The sequence below is a fragment of the Euwallacea similis genome, chromosome 3 (genome assembly GCF_039881205.1).
Source record: "Euwallacea similis isolate ESF13 chromosome 3, ESF131.1, whole genome shotgun sequence".
Taxonomy (NCBI): Eukaryota; Metazoa; Arthropoda; class Insecta; order Coleoptera; family Curculionidae; genus Euwallacea; species Euwallacea similis.
In genome coordinates, this window is record NC_089611.1 from 519,607 (window position 1) to 540,480 (window position 20,874).

The window sequence follows — 20,874 nt, forward strand, 5'->3', positions numbered from 1 at the left end:
AGGACTACAGTCTTACAAAGTAATTGTAATTCAGGTTAAAATCATGCATGGCTCTCCAAGCCGACAAAAGTCTCTCTTTGCCCGCAGCTGAAAGCAAGAAACCTTGGTGAAAGCCCATGCGGGCTTCACCGAACCACATAAGCGCTATGTCTTTCCAGTTGCTGCCGATAGCTACAGCCGGTTAATCGATGCTGAATGGATAAATCTAGCACCAGCTGGAGCTAAGGCACGTAGTACAATACTTATTACTTTAATATTATTTTGTGGCTCCAGATACTGTAGTAACAGACAACGGGACACACTTCATTTGGATTTGCTAAATTTTGCCAGGACTGGATATTATTTATCTGCTATCGTTACCACTACGTCACAATCAGACCGATCAGTTGAACGAATAGTCCAATCCATTTAAAAAGTTGCTTCGGCATATAGTTACTCGCGCACTCCAAATCGTGGATATCCTCTAAAGTTTTCTTCAGACACATAGTTAAGAATACAACGAATTCATTCAGTTCTGTTCGCTCAGATGCTGCTTAATCGAATTAAGTCCAGACGGAGATTAAGGACCAGTTGGTAGTTAAAAATCAATGTGCAGGTAGTAGCCATACAGTAATGGGTATCAGGAAATAGATGGAGAAATTTAAGGACAAAAGTAGGGACACAGCAGTATTGCTTACAATAGACACAGGGCCAGCCTTAGCTAGTGTGACGTCCTGGGCCGAATTTTTACCACTAAAGGATGCTACTGGGTAGGTTCACAAAAATACGACAACTTACAGCCTTAAGATCATTTTTTATACGTCTACAATTTCCTTGTGAATAAACATATATTTTGCCATCATTAAATGGTTTTTTTGCAATAATCGCCATAAATCTTACATGCACAAATAGTGTATTCCGGAGATGAGCAATTTAATTACGAGAAAAGCTAGAAAAAGAAAGTTACATGCATAAAAACATATAGGTGGTAGTTAATTAAAATCCTGTTCATAGAGACCATTTCAGCTCGGTAAATTACTTGTCAGATAAAGCCGAACATGTCCGCATTTTATACTCTAACCGTCATGAAAGAAAAGGGCAATAAAATTACTTCGGCGATGTTCAAAGCTTATAAGTGCCAGTACGAGTAACTAATAAAATTTTGATGGTAAATATGAAAACCTTTGTGCTCACGTAATGCTTCGGGATGACATTAAGCTATAAGAACATAAGACATAAAAGCCATCGTTCCCTTTAAATTTCAAACATAAATATTCGTGAGGCGTACATTCAAAGAGCGGCAAACGTCGTTACAAATTTACTATAATAACAAAAATCGATGGTATGGCTTCAACGATCCCTTTGATGAATAATTTAAGGTTTGCTTTGTGACAGAATGGTCGGAAAATTGCTTTAAGAAGATTTAACTGTATCTTTTCCTTTCACGGTGATGATTGGGACGAATTTGCTTCGAGACTAATTTTAAATCCTTCTTTCATTATCTGCTTCTTCGACTAAAAGGTCTCTGGCCTAAGCAAATTCTTTTGATAGAACCGGCTGTTACTGAAAAAATTCGCGTCGGAGGATCGATTTTTGTGCCAACTCTACCTATAGAATCTCAACACTTGCTATTTTGCAGATTATTAATGCCTTCATGTGTCTTTTATACACTCAGTAAAACTTATAATTATTGTTGTCTATTTAATGCTATATTTATGTGTTGGGGAATTTTATAGCGCCGCTCAAGATACAAGTCCAATAACAATAAAACCACTCGATAGACATCGAAATAATATTAATGAAAAACATATTAAACTAGAGATTAGAGAAATAAAAAGAGAATTTTGTAGTGAAGCTCTTATTAATGGGCGTGGTATAACATGTTGGATGTAGTGTGAGGTCATCGGTCGAGGTTTGTTAACGGGAAGTTGAATGGTCTCTAAAGTCATTTGGCTAAGGCTATTTACTAGCGGAACGTATAACCGTGCCTAAAGCACATAAAAATGTGCCATAAAACTTGCACCAAATCCTCGCATGTTTCACTAAAATTTCGACCCGAATTAAAACGGCCTTTTCCCTAAGTTCTTTGTTTTTATTCAAATTACACGAAAATAGGGATTGGCCTTATTTATTCTTAAATAAGCCGGAATGGACGAGTTTAATACACAGTTGTAGATTTCAGAGGGTGTTTAGGAACTGGAATTCGAGGTTCATCTTCCTCTGTTTTATAACATGATTATTTCTTCAAATTATCTCTTAGCCTGTTCGGATTATTCAAAAGCAACTGAGCTTTTGTGTTCAGGCCAGTTAGAGGCATTTCGAATACTTTCGCTAGGACTCGTTCCGGATACTTCGAAATTACTAAACCTAAATCGCTATAACTCGAATGACGTAACTTTTTATTCACGTCACAAAATGTAACGATTGAGAATCGCCTTACGTAAAATGACAGGTCATATAAATTTAATATGCTAAAAAAGAATAAAGGTATATTTGAATGTCTAAAAATAACTATTTTTTGCACGGTTGCCACTTAATTTATTGACGTTTTGGTTTAATTTGGTATTTTAAATTATTTTGTTTTTTATTCATCAATTTTGATGGTAAAAATTTGATCTTTTTAGAACTAAAATAGTGCTTCCGGTTATTTATTATCGACGTTATTATTATTATATAATGGCCAAGTTCTTAAACAGTCGGTGTAAAGAGCTTGTAACATCCCTTATCAACTATTTTGAAAAAGAATTGGTAAATAATAGGCCCTTGTTACCATTCAATTCAATTAGAGAGGTAAATTGAATTTTAATATTTTAGAATTGAGTATTATAACTGAATATAATAGAATAAACTTTTGTTTTATTTAGCATGCTTCGAATGCATTGATGTGGCATCACTGCTGATATGAAGCCTGTGACGTGCACAAAAAGTTACGTGATTTTAACCATATGTAAATATATGGGTGCCTTTCTGGACTTCATGCTATTCTGACATGAATTCGTCTCGGTCAACATCAAGATAAACACGTGAACATTGTGGACGTGCAAAAGGGCCTTCGCCTATACCTAGGGTCTCAGCCCACGCACCCTGTTCTGGCCTTGCTGACTAGTGGTAAGTGCTCGGTTCTCTTGAAGAAGAGTGATTTTCTGCTAATCACACTCAAACCCTCAAACTTTTTAGAAGGTAATCCCATGGAAAGTACACTTCTATAGACGTTAAGATCTAGTGGTGTAGAACTAAATGGACACAGTCATATCAAAATTTGAAATAAATATATCTAAAATCGCGGAAGCTACTAGCAAAACTTGGAGTCATAAGTGAAAGTTTGATTTTTTGCATCTCATAAACTAACTGCTTGTCTGCAGGTGTATCTTATGTGCACAGGTGGTTAATTTTTGAGATACACAACACACACTATGGCTTAATAAAGTGTCTTGTTCCGTAGTTTGTCCTCAAAAACCATATCATATCTCTTCAATATCATATCTTGTATAAATTAGAAAACTACTTGTCGGTGCTTTGTTCCTTATTGAACTTTCACTTTTACTTACAAATAAAATATTAGCAGGATCAAAAGAATTCGATCCTGAAATTCACAGAGTCCAGATATGCTTCAAGTTTGTATTATTCCTTTCCTTAACCTTATTTTATCACTCTTAAAAGTAAACTATTATAGAGACAAAATAAAACGAAATTCATAAAGCGAAACAGTGGTGCTGTTAAAATTATTAAAGGTAGCTCTCATTCTCCTTCAGATCCTAGACGGGCAAACCAGACAATTTAACATTCACATGTCACATAGGTCCATTAGTATATTTGCGCTGTACATTAATATTAATGTGAAAGTCTCCGGCGCATAAAATAGCTAAACGTCTTATCTAAATAATTTCGTGTTAGAATTTAATGAATCATAAAAGACTTCGGCAAAGTGTAAATGTTGGAGCCATAAAAGTGGAATTTATCGCTCTCTGCTGTGTGCTCGCTATCATTATGGGGTAGTGGTTCGCGTTCGTTCTCTTAGTTAGGCAACTCCATGAGACTGTCTGTTTAGCTTAATGTTATTAATACTGCCAGTTTATCGCACTTTCGGAGGAACTATAAATTACAGGGTTTGCAAAATGATTCGAAAATAATTCTGAGAGTACTACACTGATAGGGGAATGGTTCAACTATGGCAATGACGCAGTTGACTAATAACACCAAGAATGTCCATGTGTGTTATCTCCGCCGTTTAATAGGGTGACTTATCAGAAGAAGTCATATTGGGAATTTAAAAATAATGGTTTCAATGTGGATAAGACTAATAGTGCATGCTAATAGGGCTGGCATAACTGTGTGACAGTGATCTCAGAACAATTATTGGAACAAGTCATTAACCAATATCATTTTTTTTTCTTGAAATACGAGGACTGAAATGTAGGAATCTTTTCCCGTTCCGCCGCTTTTAAGTAGTAATCACAAAATGGAGACAGAGATTGCAATTTCACAGTTACGGGCTCCTAAGTAGATGCATTGTGGGTACCAATTTCATGAATAAATGGCATATGGTTCGCTGCTGTGCAGATCGTTTGATTGAAGCATAGAAATATGTTTTTAACGATCTTGGCTAAGTCAGTCAGTTTCTCTTCGATTATGTAACTAGGAAACGGAGTAATTACAGTTACTAATTTATGAGTACCTCGTTGAAATTTTAAAAACAAAATAGTTACGTATGTATTCTAATGACTAGCAACAAAGTAATCTAAATTATCAATAAAAATATGTAAAAGTTGCTTAAGTAGTACTTACTAGAACCTTTTCTAAGCTCAATAAAGAACGTCATCACTCGCAACTTTTCAATAAACAGATTGGTTTATTTTAAACTTCTTTGAAGTTGAAAGAAAGAGAGTAAAAATTCTGTTGAAAGCAAATTTAGCACAGTTTGATTTTAAAATAAATAGCTGATACCTAGATGGTTAAAATAGGTAGCTAGATAACTGTCAATATCTCCTAAACTGCTTTAAGGATCTTGTGACTCGCGAGAAAAGGGAGGAGAATAACAGAAATAAGTTCTCAGGACTAATGTGCACCTACCGGTATTGAACTACACAGTTTTTCCGATGATTTTCCGAAACAAAAACATGATATCGAAGAAATTTCCCTAACTTCAACTGATGGATCTGTCTATTTATCTGTCTAATGAGTGCCAATAAGCACGAAATCGTTGATGACCTCGCCTGGGATTCTGTGTCCACTGAGGCAATGCAACCTCTTGTGATATCGTTGGGGTTGGTGGAATTTCTTTGATTTCATTTCAATAGCAGTGTTACTTTTCCTCGTAGCAGAAAGTAGAGAGATGTTTTTTAAAATGTGTCGAGTAAATTTAGCACTATTAAGAGCATATCACCTCATTGTAAGCGAAAGAAAGCAGGCGCTTAAATTCAACAACAAAGAACTGACATTCTCTTTTTGTAAAGTATTATACACGCAGGATTCTCGAATCGTGCTAATTTTTCCGCCTAAATGAAATTAAAAGAGTTAAAATACCTATTGAAAGGCTGTTATATCAATCTAATTGGTAACTGTAGCTCGAAGACAATTTCTATAGAAATTACTACTGATCAACATTCTGTTTTCATTTCAATATTTTTATGGTAATTATCCTCTCGGTAAAGCTACCAGGACTTTAATCTATCCATACTAAGAGCTAAAAAATGTAAGAAGAGATAACTTTACCAAGAGGATAATTGCCATAGAAACGATGAAATAAGGGCAGATCATTCATGAGTTTGTAACCTAGAAGATAATTTTTGCTGGTACCCCAAAACCGACTAATACTCTATTTTTGTGTTCTGAATATCGCCCCACTGGTAAAGTTACTACCATACTAATCTATTGGTCGTAAACGATTCAACCTTATACCAAACTAATGGGTTACTTAGCTGCTCTTGGCCAGCTTTTAATAACCTCCGCATAAAAATTGAATCCACTAAAAAAACCCGAAAAAATCCTCTGTTATTTATAGTTTGATAAACAAGGAACTTAAATCCTAGTAATTACCTGGCAAGAACTCTAATCCTCCAGGTTGCGGCGTGAACGGCCTGAATGTTATCGTAAAGTACATAAGCTTGTACGGTTTATCGCAAACCGCGATAATTCTGGGATTGGGGTTCGTTATCCTACACGTCTCATATTCATCTTTTGACACGTTGTAGATGATGTACTTCTCCATTTCGTCGTCCCTCGTGCCTGGAGTGTACACCGGACAGATCAGATTCACCTGCAAAAGAAAAAAAATACGTGACATCAAATAACTCAAAAACAGGTACATTGAATTTTGATTAAAATTACGGTTTTTTGCGAATATTTTTCCCTTTGAAACGTGTTAGTACCACTAGTACGAGTTGATAAATATGATTTAAATAATTAACATAACTAATACACCAAAAATATTTTATAACAAACGCCCATTTTTTCTACGCCGAATTATTGCCGGTAAGCGGACCAGACCGAGGAGTTGTACCTTGTAAAAACATGATTGATCGAGCCTTTTCGTATTTTTTTCGTGGGTACTGCCGTCAAAAAATAATTAATGGTGGCACTCGGATCTGTAATTTTCATGCATTAGATTATTCGGTTTGAATGTTAATAATGATTGTCGGAGACGGGAATTTTTTATTCAATTTGGTTTAGTGCTCGACCTAGCTCGATGTAGGTTGTGCCATTCAATAATTCGTTCTGTTATCTTAAATGGAATTGTGTTGATTTGATTAAGGTTAGGGTCATTTACTTATATACACATTAGGGTCAGGTATTTGGGTGATGCGAGATTTAAATCTACAGTAGGACAGGTCAGTTGCTTGAGCTAGCTGCTACTTCACCTTTCATTACCGATTTTGAGATATTTTTTTGGTTATATTTAAAAAAACTTAAGGGGAGAAAGCAGGTTGATGAGATAATTCAAACAAGAAATGAAACGCGTAGTTGTAATGAAAAATGTATGTAATAAAATTATCGTTCCACAAGCTCAGTAGCAATTTGTACAGTTTCTGCGTTAAGTGGAGTAACACGGCTCAAATGAGATTACCTTATGTGTTTATGCCTTCTTAGACCATATTCTCTAATTTGTGAAGGGGATGATGTTAAAGTGATATGTATTCTATGTTAAAGATGTTTGCGAAACCATGATGGTGGATTATCATGAAGGTATATTTTGCAGGCTTAATGCAATTCAATTGGTGCACCACGACCCGCGGAATCTTGAATGGGGAGCTTGTTAGGTTATTATTTTAACCATAGGATAAAAATAGCATAATAAGATATTGCCTATCTGATTATCCTGAAACCGTGAAGAAAAAAATTGTCTACTGCTACTGCTAACCAAAGTGAAAAGCCGAGAACTGATTGAAGAAATCTGCTTATACATAGATATTAATGACGTTAGGTAGTAAACACGTTTTTTGCTCCAATCTCCATTTCCTAATTTCCTGGCAAAACAGTTTTTCGCCGAATCATTTGGTTCCCATCATTTTACGCTTCAAACATAATCAATCCTAGGAATTTCTCATAACTCACTAGTTCATAGACTCTTTCAACAACTCTTAAATTACACACGTTTTCGAGCAATATTTCAAGAGACGCTGGATATACTCCATCTCTGCAATACAATTACTGTTTAGAAAACATTTTCGGCCATAAATATCAATCTCTGGTGACTTTGACTTCTGAACGAGCCAAAGCAACCAAGTTTCAAATTTGGTTGGCACATGATTTATTATGTTGCATCTACCGTAACTGTAAACGAATTTGGCCATTTAAAACCTATTCTGGCGAAGCATGTAAAGTTTAATAAAGAAGTGTGAACTAGGCAATCTGGCCATATAATTGGCATACCCATACTCTTGGGATTGCTGAGTATGTTTCACGTTTATGCGCGTTTTATGTAAGTGTAAATTAAATAGTCTGAAGTGATACTTAAACAGAGTCGGGGTATGTTAATTTACTCGACAAGAGAGAAGTTTCTTTTTTATTTCGATCCATCATGGGAAACTTAATACCTTGCAATCGAATAACTGTAATTTTATCTTCGGTGATGGCCTATAAATTCGCCAGCCTCAGTACTTTGGGCAGCAATCACGAACATTAATATTATTCGTTACAAACAATCCTCAGTGTGATCATTAATAATTTTTTTGTTATTTTGATTGAGAATAACCCCCTCGCACACAAGCAGGGGTTGTTGGAGCGATGGAGTTGCGCGTTATTCTCCGTCAAAACTGACTAAGAATAACATTCACCGTTGACTAAAGGCTTGAACAAAAGCCCTTGAAAGCGTTTCGGTCACAAGTCGATCGCCGACTTTATAAATATGTATTTTTTTTAGGTTCTGAAGATGATGACAGAATCGTCACCGAAGCGATAAGAAGGATTTTCATCCGAGCCATCTGTGAAGGGCGAATGTTATAGTCAGACAGTTTCAACTGAGTATCAGGTGCAATTCCATCATCTCAGCAACCCCCCTACTCGTGTGTGTTGTCAAATAAAATAAAAGAAAAAATTAACAATCCACTTCAAACGTGTAGAACATATTTACATTAATAATTTATCAAAGGAAGTCAAATCGGACCTAACATTTTCATCATGAATTTCTCGACTCTATCACTTAATACATTCGATTTGAATATTCTATTCGTGTTTACATGTCAGCGATATCAATAACTTCGCCCGCGTCGATAAATCATCCTGAGCAGTATCAAATTTCATATCAGGCTCTCGTGAAACAAATATAAATTTTTATTAATCGGCTTTTAATGTAAATAATGCGTAGCGCACACGATACATTAATTAAATGGTGACAATACCTGTAGGCCACACACAAAGACTAGTAGACGTCAGTGTATTTGGCGGTTCTATTACTATTCTATAGATGCCCCAACATTATTCTATGGCTTAGTTCGAGCTGCATATTGTTGGAAATCCGGTAGTGGACAATGGGTTGTCTATTTAGTATCTCGTATTGAATAAAATAGGTTTGTGTTCGACTGCAATAGGCACGTTTGATGTAGAATGGCGTATTCAAAGCGTTAAAGTGGCAGTGGCTGATAGTAGAAGATCAAATTATGAGCATTGAATTATAATTTTGTCAAACACATAGTATCAGGCTACAGCAGCTGTTCAACCAATGAGTGTATTAATGGTTCATTAATTTTTATATCCCATCTCTGTCTGCTGAATAAGCGCCAAGTAGGACAATATTCTGTTTGTTGATTTTGTAAATGTATATTTGGTTGCCTACAATGAAATCATGCATTAAATTGAAAAATAGAGTGTTGAAGAGGATCATTAATTATCGGATTTTGTATACGTTCAATAAACGGGTCAATAGTAAGTCAAGGTTAATTGATCTAAGGCAACGTTTTGGAGGCTGTGCTCAGCGACTGACCAGTTTATCTGACTGAGACTAATAAAACCCTTAATGCTTGTAATGCTGACAATGCTTCTGTGCCGCATAATTATAATATTTAAGGAAACATTTTTGAAGTTTTTTTTTATTCGGGTAACATTTGACGCAACCGGAACATTGAAGTTTATCTTCTAATGGCTTGAATTTCATACATTCGTGGTTAACTCTAAATTTTACCCATCTCTCTAGAACTGTACATAAATCCTTATAACAGCGTTTTTCACTAGATCAGAACAAAGCGAAAATGCCTGTAACCTTATATTTATTACCGCTGAGTTAACAAATGATACCTTCACACAGTCCTAGTGCGATCAGTAAAAAACGCTACAAAAGTACGTATCTACTAAAGCAACATAGGAAAACATTTATGTTTCTGCTCCACGTTTATTAAAATGTTTTTGCAGGTTTCAATATGTTTCTTCTTGTTCCTGCAATAAAAAGTAAAGGCTCCCTTGTGCCCCCAAAGTTGTAACTTATTGTTGTCGCTGTTGGAACGTTTAGGCACATCGTCACTACCGTTTAAGTTTCTTTGGTGAACAGATACCTATCATTAATAAAGCATTGAAATAAAGACATTTGTTGAAGGGTTGAGTTAATGATACGGCGAGTGCGAAAACCGACTTTGCACGAGAATGAATTGAAAAAGTCGGCAAACACAACGTCGAGGAGTTATATGGGACGCTAATTCTCTAGGATAACCTGAATTAAGAGGAAGAAAGTATTAGAAGAAGATAGAAGAACTACTATCCGAATACCAAGGATAATTTAAGACATTTCATCAACTTCTGACAGTGTTTGGATGCATTAAGCTGCAAGAGTTTTAGGGTTTGCGCTAAATGAAATTACATAACAGACACAAACAATGTCAACTGAAGTAATTAATTGCTGAAAAGAACAAATTTCTGTCCAAATATCCACTCACCTTAGGTTCAAGACCGTGAAATTATATATAACAATTTCGAATCTAGAAAGCTCGTTTCAGCAATTTGCAATTTAGTTAAAGAAAGTAGCTACTACTTGATTCTTCCACGCTACAGATACATTTCAGTTTTTTAACCGATAGCTTTTTCAATTTGTTCCCGTATTAGTCCCCTCGCGTACATATCATGTTGATTTCTAATTAAGATTCAAAACGCTCTACGTAGAAAAAAGTATCTCCTATCCGGCTATCATTTTCGTATTTACTGTTGCATGAACCGTTAAAAAAGCCTATAAATAGTGATTAAATTGAAAGAACAATTGAACTGACATCTGAATCTCCAACTGGATGGGTAGAAAAGGAAGAAATTGACGACGGAAAGAGGAGATTAAAAACGAAATTATATCCCATTGTATAGGGAACCGTTTTCATCGTTGGTGGCGGCCATTAAATATGTATAATGCATTAAAATGATTAGGTATCTCTGCTGCCAACTTGCGTCCACCAGCCGGAATCCACATGCATTATGAACAACCTGCTTCCTTCCTCTAACACAGCAATCAACTGTCAATTTTAATATAAAATCGGAAAGGGTGAGCGTCTAAATAAATTATAACACTCCGACACCGCAAAAATGGACTTTCATTGTACCGTCTATTAACTGAAAAGTGTTTTATAAAACCTCTAGAACTCCGGGGAGAGTACTCCTATTTTATTACGAAACAGTATCGCGTAACATACAAGAAAAATGCACTTACCTGATCGTATTCAAATTTTAAATTTTCCCTATTTACATCTATAATATTATCTGTGTTGTCGATCCTGAAAATGGGATTCGATGAGTTCCAGTGTATCGTGTAGAAGTGTGCACTGGAAGGCGCTGCCGTTGCTGAAACGATGACATGGAGGCCGGCTACTATGAACATCGTCCTGGAACAAAATAAAACGTTTTAAACATCGTTTTAATGACTACAAGTCAGTTTTAAACTATTTGGGAGTGTCCAGGAATTTAACTGTAAGTTAAATCAAGGCGTGCTCAGAGCTTTGATTCTGAAGAGCAGAAGAAAGCTCCTCAGTATTAACATAAAAAAATCTGACTTCGCAGATATCTTTGTCTCCCAAATTCAACACCATTCCCGATTCACGAATATACAGAGCGGCACATCTCTTAAATGACGTCAAAATAATGTACGTTTGTCAAAATTATATGTTATATTGTAATAGACATGTACATTTTACTATTTGAAACGAGTCTTTTTGGTATAAATTTGCTGCACCTATGTGTTATAATTTGCGAGCAAACCGAGAGTGCGAATTTTCCAATTTGAAACGTTCGAATTTTCCGAAACTTCCTTGGTGATATGCGCGATTCACATTTTTATCTGCTCTCCAGAAGAATTTAGCGTCAGCTGTCATTGTTAAAGCATATTCAGATTGTAGTTTTATCTGTTTAAATAGATTGCTTACCTGAGGACGCTGGTGAAACTAAGACCTTGGGGCCAGAACCCCATATTGAGTTCGGACGATGGGGCAGATTCCACAGTGCCACCTGGCGGTGGCCGCTTCACGTGCAGCGGGCCCGGCCAGCCCTTACCGATGGCCTGAAACAACAAAAAGCACTTTAGATTCAGTTTTCAACAAACTAATGGTGATTGTCTTCTGATAATTAATATGGTGCCTATTATCTCAAAATTTGGGCCAGCTAATTATGAAAAAATGTTATCACATTTAAGACCCCCTTTTCAAATTCCTGGAATCTCTCCCAACAAGATGATTTCAACTGAAATGGAGAAAATTGCTAGTGTTCTACTTTGATTTCGTGACTTTCCATGGAATCTTCCTGGCAAAGTTATCAGTGGTTTGAAAAACTAGGCTTAAAGTTTCTAGTCTAAGTTCGGTTAAAAAACTAAGGTCTGAGGCCTAATGCCAGATTTTTCGAACTCCTGGTAACTTTGCCAGCAAAATAATTCCTGTTTATTATCCAGCAGCGATGGCCAGGAAAGCACGGTAACTCCATCTGTTTCCACTTCGTATTTAACGAGGTGGTTCTGGTAAAGATATTATCGCCAATGCTGTTTTATACACCCGGAGATCCAACAATTAACTATGTTACTCATGTGCACCTTGGTATTTTAATTCTATTGCACACAACAATGTCAAGTTCACCTCAAAGCAAATAATCTAGCACGAGTAATAGTATGGAATCGGTGTATAATTGTGCTAAATAGTCTCTTAGTCATTTTTATGAGGGGAAATCCTTAAGTTATTGTATTTATGGGGAATAATTGTATAGTGGAAGATAATTGTGACGCTGCCTGTTACAAGAGAAATCTGTAAGGGGAAGAAGTATTTTGTCCACAACTCTATAAGAACGTATTAATCCCTGCTGTGCAACAAATGTTATCCAGAGTTCATTATCCACGCTCGATAACATTTGCTTCTTAGAATATATATTCCATTTGGTAATAAACACGAAATACCCCAAGCCCTCACAAATATATCTCCCTCCGGAAATAAAATTATGCATAATGGCCGACTGAGTATTTAGTGGGCCTTAAATGACAAGATTCAGTAGGTCCTTATCGTGGATCCACATGTGCGTAAAACGTTATTGACGGACCGCTCTAATGAGCGTAGCGTATTGGCAGACTTGACACCTATGGCGATTGAATTAAAGTTTTGTTTATTTGTGTGGTCTATTTATCACCCTTTATTCAGTAGGTCCTTTGTTAACCAACCATTTAAAATTCTTTGAATAGTACTGAATTAACATTCGCGTGCATTTACGCTACTCTTACGCCAAAAAGTTGACTCTAATTCATCTTTGCGGTGTATGCATCACGTAACGTTAATGGCTCAAAGAACTCGTTGATATGATGATGTGACTTCGATGTTTTGACGTAGCGATGCGATGGCGCACCAGTGACGATATTATTTTAGGAGATTTTCAATTAATTTGTGGGAAATACGGATGTTTATAGTTGCACAAAATATAGTATTACACTCGCACAACATTATAAGCTCTTATCAGAGAGAACTTCCCTATCGGGAATGATAGCCTACATTATAGGCTCGTCCAATAGTATGTAATATTATTATTGATCACGATAGTCTTATTTACTTTGATATTTGACGCACAAAGGGTAAGTTAGTCTGTATAATCTCAAATAATTTTTTTCAGTATATGACTACATTGCTGCTGAACGTTATGAGATATTTTTAAGGAGAAATCTTTCTGAGGGATATCTGGTCAGTAAGTTTGTTAAGTTAGTTTCATCGAACTAAAATTTTCTTTTCTTTTCTTGACTTTTGATATTTTGGCGTTTTTAATTTCAAAATAAAGTCAATGCGGGGTAAATACAGTGACATTTCAATACTAAAAGCTGAAACATTTATAATTGTATAATTTTTCTGTTTTTTCTTGCCGTACAATTGGCGCTTTTTTTTTTAACTGACATGTATATTAATGAATACTTAATAATCTCGACTTCTCCCGTTCCTCGCTACTCTCACGCGTTAAACTGTTTCAACTATTAATCGCCGTCATTAATACACCTGTTCATTAAATAACTATTAATATAGGCGCGTAAACGGAAGCGAGATATTTATCTTTTATTGATGTTTTCATTTTATGTATTCATTTCTGTACTCCCTAGTATTCCTAGATATCATCCAAGTATATTGCATACAAGTATATGCTATACTAAACTGTCACTTTAGTCTCATGATTTTTGAACTTTGAAAAGCGTTTGAAGTACTTTTCGGTGACGTAATCCTTTTATTTTCTGAGGCCAGAAAATATGACCTTTTGGAATTATCTACTTAAGCAAAAATGAAATTTTGCTACAACAATAAGTTGATATTGATATTTCTGTGTAACTTGATACCTATGGTTTTGCACATATGTGACTTAAATGATGACCATTTGTCAAATTTCACCATTTATTGTCGCCTGACGTGTTTCTAACATCAACATCATCACAACAAAGACGTTTATTATTATATTATTATTAGGATTATCCTGGAACAGAATCGGTAATTGTAAGTTTGATGTTCTCACTAGTAGTTTCCCGTCAATAGACAGGATAGAGTCAAGTTCACTGGAAGGCCATTTAAGGCTATCTGAGGCTAATTCAGGTCATACTGAATTGAAAAGATTTCACGCCTTAATGTTCATTGGTGACTGTATCATCATTGGACGGATCAGAGTTTAATACCAAAGACTAAATCCATGAGTAAGTCAAATACTTATAACCTGTAGCCCAGCCATCGTTGCTATTTACCACCGGTGACGCAGAATACTCGTAAAACCTCGCTGCCATCTGCCGTATTATTATTATTATTATTATTATTATTATTATTATTATTATTATTATATCAGGATAAAGTAGATAGCACAGCTTGATGTTCTCGCTCGTAATTTCCTTCCGATAGACAAGACAGGACATTAGCATCAACTAATTAGTGCATCTTCCGCTAAAGTGGGGGCCCAAAGACATTGATGTGCCTATTTCTGACTTGAATTTCAGCACAAACATATTTAAAATTTACGGATCCTTTATAGCTAGTAAAAATAGACATAATGGAACCAAATAATGTTCCTTCGTGTCAACTTAATAAATTTAGAGCCAAAACTGCACGTTTAGCCGCGGCATCAAAATAGAGTTATAAGCCAGCAAAATTAACAAAAATAAAGACGATTTAGTTGACCGGAGCTCGCGGTGGGACAACGCATGCCGAAAACAAAACCAGGAGAACTGGAAAAACAAAGTGCAATAATTCTCTATTTCGCCAGTGGTGGACCGTTTTGGAATAGGCCCCAGGAGGGCAAATAAACCATCCCCCCCTGGTTGATTAATCGGCGTTATTAAACGCAAGCAAAACTAAACCGAAAAATCTCATCTGTTTTAAAATGATCGTCCTATTACCTTAATAGGACCAATGTAAAAACTATTTACAAAGACACATTAGCCGCTGACGAAGATTAATCGGCGTTTGTTTTGTTCTCATTTCTGCTTTTTAAAGGCTTTAAAATTGAGAGCCGGAGGTCTGCACTTAACGCCGAATATTTATCTCTTTGGAAATTAAGAGCGGATAAATATGATTTATTCCGAACGATTCGCGTGCTATATTTTTAGCCGAGTGGTGCGCAGGGAGCGTTTTATAAAACGAGAACCGAAAGTGGGCTCCTATCCGGTGAAGAAATCGGCTATTCATCATGTTCCGAAGCCGTTTACCTTTTTTGGATTTTGTCATTGTTGCATCTATTATTTTAACTCGGTGCTAATGACGCTCGTTCACTATGTTTTGCTGCCATTACATAGTGTCTTGCGTCACTTAAGCGGACGCCTACGGTCTACATAGCGCACACATTGCTCGTTTTGTTCTACATCTTCGAACGAAGACATTCTTTCTCGCCATTTGAGCACGACTTTCTGGCAAAAACACCTAACTTACCAAGCAAATGCGAAATATATATATATATATATGTGGTGCACGTAATTTAGTTCAGGTGCTAATTGTTAGTACCTGTTTTACGTTATTAATAATTAGTTTATTTATAGGTGTATTATAATCTGGTTGTTGTCATAGGTAGGTCTGGCAAACCACCAATTATTATTATTTTTTAGAGTATTTTGTGAATAGTTACTTTTTGTCAAATTAGTTTATTTAAGTAGTTGTCAAGATTAAAATCAAAGAGTTCCTTACAACATTCGCGATCATCAACATCTTTTAACCACACAAGGACAATTGGTGACCCCGATTCCGAACTCAACGCATCAACCCTCTAGAACACAAGCTATCTCATCCAATCATGCCACGTTCTAGAACCATCCAGCCAGAAGCTAACGTCATCGAGCCCTCTATGGATCAAGAAGCTAGAATCTTCATTAAAGCTCCACCATTTAGTAGAACAGATCCAGAATTGTGGTTTTCTCAATTGGAATCACAATTTTTTATCAATGGAGTGACTTCAGACGACTTGAAATTCCACACTACTATCGGAATTATGGACACAGAAAGTTTGATTTGTGTTAGAGATCTAATTATTAAACCTCCCATGAACAACAAGTTCCAAACCCTTCGTCAAAAGGTATTGGATGCCCTCGTAGAATCACAAGAAAAAAAGTATAAGAAACTTTTTTCGCAACTTCAACTTGGAGACAAAAAGCCTTCCATACTTCTATCTGAAATGAACAGTTTGGGAGGCTCTTCACTTCAAGAAGAGATGTTGAAAACCCTTTGGATCCAGAGATTACCTCACAATATGCAGACCATTTTAACGGCATGTTCCTTGCCATTATCAGAAGTGGCGAATATAGCCGATAAAATTGCTGATATAAAGTTTTCCCAAGTTTCTCAAATCAAGTCAGAGGTATGCACAAGCAGTCCCAATGAAATCAACAAAAATACATCTTCAGAAGAATTCAAACACATCACTAAACGTTTGGATAAATTAGAGAGGCAAATCAGATCCCATTCGAAATTAAGATCTTCTAAATTTCGACGCAATTCACCCAGCAGAGATCGTCAAAATTCTTCATGGTGCTGGTACCATCAAAATTACCAAGAAAAAGCTCGCAAGTGTGTGTCTCCTTGTGACTACAAGAAGGAAAACTAACGATCGCGTCGTCGTGGGCAGCAGACGGCGCGGGTACAAAGGACTGCCAAGTGAAGATCTCCACGAAGACCAACGAAGATAGACAAAAAAACATTAATATAATTAATCACAGGTTAGTTATCAAAGACCCTTTAACTGGTATTCATTTCCTTATAGATACTGGTTCTGATGTTTCGTTGTTACCCAAATCTTTTCAAATACAACAAAATCAATCTCAATACACTTTATTTGCGGCCAACAACACATGTATTTCCACCTTCGGGACCAAGACTCTTACAGTTAGTTTAGGTCTCCGAAGAACGTTTACATGGAATTTTATTGTGGCACAAACAAATCATGCGATTATTGGAATTGATTTTCTTCACTATTTTAACATAATACTAGATTTGGGCAGTAAACGAATTATCGACAGCACAACTAATCTGACAAACAATGGTAAAATTTCTTGTCTTTCTACATCATCAGTTCATGCAATTCCTTCTTCATGCAAATATTTTGACATTTTGGTTCAATTTCCAGAAATTACAAAATTCTCATCTACTCCCTCATCACTAAAACATAGCATCTCTCACACTATTCTCACAGAAGGTTTTCCTATTTCTTCCAAACCTAGACGCCTTTCAGCAGAAAAGCTTAAATTGGCAAAACAAGAAATTCAACACCTCATTAACTTAGGTATTTGTCGTCCTTCAAATAGTCCTTGGGCCAGCCCTCTACATATGGTTCCCAAGAAAAACTCTTCCGATTGGCGACCGGTTGGAGACTATCGCAGACTCAATTCAATTACTGTGGTAGACAAATACCCAGTCCCCAATTTACATGACTTTTCTTATTTTCTCGAAGGAAAAACAATTTTTTCCACGATTGACCTCATCAGAGCTTATCATCAAATCCCAGTTGAAGAGGAATCCATTCCAAAAACAGCCATAATCACACCTTTTGGATTGTTCGAATTTACAAGGATGCAATTTGGATTGAAAAACGCAGCACAATCATTCCAACGCTTCATCAATGAAGTACTTGGAGATTTGGATTTTTGTTTTTCTTATATAGATGATATCCTAATTGCATCAACAAACGAAGCTCAGCACAAAGAGCATCTCAAAACAATTTTCGAACGTCTCCACCAATATGGGTTGACAATAAACCTAAACAAATGTGTTTTTGGCGAACATAAAGTTCAATTTCTCGGATACCAAGTTTCTGAAAAAGGTTCTTCTCCTCTTCCCGAAAAGGTATCCACCATTTCAAACTATCCTCTTCCTAAATCAATTTCAGATCTCAGACGTTTTCTAGGAATGCTCAATTTTTATCGTAAATGCTTACCTCACGCTGCACATCATCAAAGTGTTCTTCATGACTTACACAAAAACTGTAAGAAAAATGACAAAACACCAATCAAGTGGACTGACGAAACTGTGAATGCTTTCAATGAATGTAAACACGACTTAGCAAACGCTGCTACATTAAATCACCCCAGTTCATCAGCCCCACTTTCTTTAACAGTGGATGCATCAGATTTTGCTATGGGAGCAGTTGTAGAACAAATGGTAAATTCCTCATGGAAACCCTTAAGCTTCTTCTCCAAGAAATTTTCAAAAACTCAATGTAATTACAGTACTTACGATCGCGAATTACTTGCACTGTATTCAGCAATCAAATATTTTCGTCATTTTCTTGAAGGAAGACCTTTCACAATTTACACAGACCACAAACCACTCATTTATGCATTCATTCAAAAATCTGATAAAGCATCTCCTAAACAAATGAGACATTTAGATTTCATTTCACAATTCTCAACCAACATACTTCACATAAGTGGCAAAAACAACATTGTAGCAGATACTCTATCTAGAATTCAAACCATTTCTTTTCCGAATTCCATAGATTACGATGAAATAGCAAAAGCTCAAACAACAGACCCAGAATTTCAACACATTTTTAGAAATCCTCAACTTACATCACTTACCTTAAAACAATTTCAAGTTCCTAATACACAAAATTTGATTTACTGCGACGATAGTAACTCTAGAATTCGCCCATTCATACCGAAACATTTTCGACAAGCTATATTTAATAAATTTCATAATCTTTCTCATCCAGGTATTAAAGGTACAACAAAACTTATTTCATCCCGTTTTGTTTGGCCTTCAATGAATAAAAATATCCGAGAATGGACTCGTTGTTGTATTAACTGTCAAAAAGCCAAAATTCATAAACACACTGTTACCCCATTCAAACAAATTCAAATTCCGGATTCCAGATTCCATGATATTCACATTGATATAATAGGTCCTTTACCTCCCTCAAACGGTTTCACTTATTGTCTCACAATTATTGATAGATTTTCTTGTTGGGCAGAGGCTTATCCCATGACCAATATATCATCAGAAACCGTTGCCAATTGCTTTTATAGCAATTGGATTTGTCGTTTTGGCACCCCTATTAAAATTTTTACAGATCAAGGTCGTCAATTCGAAAGCTCTCTTTTCCAATCCTTAACCCAAATTTTAGGCTGTAAACGTGCCCGTTCTTCTCCTTACCATCCGAATACAAATGGCAAAGTAGAGAGATGGCATCGAACATTAAAAGCAGCTATCAAAGCTTATGCAACTGAACGCTGGACAGAAATCTTACCTACTATCTTACTCGGAATACGTTCTACCTTACGAGAAGAGATAGGAGTTTCTCCTGCTGAAATGTTGTACGGTACAACGTTAAGACTACCAGGTGAATTTTTTCAAGACAGCAATATCGTTGACCATCCTTCTTCTTTTATACAAACCCTCAAACAAAAAATGCAATCTCTTCAACCAGTTCCAACTACTCATCATTCTAACAGAAAAATTTTTATAACTCCTGAATTCAACACTTGTACACATGTTTTTCTTCGGAATGATACCATAAAGAGATCTCTTCAACCTCCGTATGAAGGTCCCTTTCTTGTTAAAAAACGTGAAGACAAATATTTTACAATTGTTGTCAGAGATAAGGAAGTGAATATTTCCATGGATAGGTTAAAACCTGCATTTTTAATCTCACAAGATCCAAAAATTAATAATCAATTCGATTCTCTTATCAACCAACCAATCATCCATCACCATACAAAGAAGAAAGATAAAACCGTACGTTTTGCTAAAGTATAAATTATTAATCATAATTAAATTATATTTTTATATTGTAACGATTAATACCCTTAACATTATACCTCCGTTATTGGGGGGGGAGTATTGTGGTGCACGTAATTTAGTTCAGGTGCTAATTGTTAGTACCTGTTTTACGTTATTAATAATTAGTTTATTTATAGGTGTATTATAATCTGGTTGTTGTCATAGGTAGGTCTGGCAAACCACCAATTATTATTATTTTTTAGAGTATTTTGTGAATAGTTACTTTTTGTCAAATTAGTTTATTTAAGTAGTTGTCAAGATTAAAATCAAAGAGTTCCTTACAACATTCGCGATCATCAACATCTTTTAACCACACAAGGACATATATATATATACAGGGTGTCCCAGATAAGGATGAACAGCATGGGGATCTTGGAAACGGTAATAGATACAAAATGGTTTAAATTGGGAAAAAGTTGGGCAATTTAAAGCAAATTAATAATCTGTTTTTATATCGACGAAATTCCGAATGGTTACGAAGATATCCGGAAAAAAACGAATTTGGCGGTTTTCGTTTTTTGCAAATAACTCTTATACGGTTATAGTTAGAGGAATAAAAGTTTTACATTATTAAAGCACTTTTTTGAGAACTGTTTAGCAGTGTTGCCAGTTTTCTTGTTACATCCTTACTTTCGGAGAAAAATGAGTAAACTTTTGATTTTCATATGGGCGTGATATCAATTATTTATATTTTCAAAATCGTCATAAAATTCCCTTTTCAGCCATGCATTACATTTAATATTTT

General features: G+C 35.8%; 1 protein-coding gene across 5 annotated transcripts in view; it reads right to left on the reverse strand.

Annotated features, from left to right (window-relative positions):
* LOC136419671 (ephrin-A5-like) overlaps positions 1-20,874 on the reverse strand; it is a 313,490-nt gene that overhangs the window by 12,512 nt on the left and 280,104 nt on the right. For all 5 annotated transcript variants that reach the window (XM_066406194.1, XM_066406192.1, XM_066406190.1 and 2 more), the window contains 3 exons: positions 11,805-11,938; positions 11,096-11,267; positions 6,016-6,235 (listed from right to left, as the gene is read on the reverse strand). In XM_066406194.1, the coding sequence (XP_066262291.1) occupies positions 6,016-6,235; positions 11,096-11,267; positions 11,805-11,848 (436 nt within the window). In that variant the 5' untranslated portion in view covers positions 11,849-11,938. The remainder of the gene's footprint in view (positions 1-6,015; positions 6,236-11,095; positions 11,268-11,804; positions 11,939-20,874) is intronic.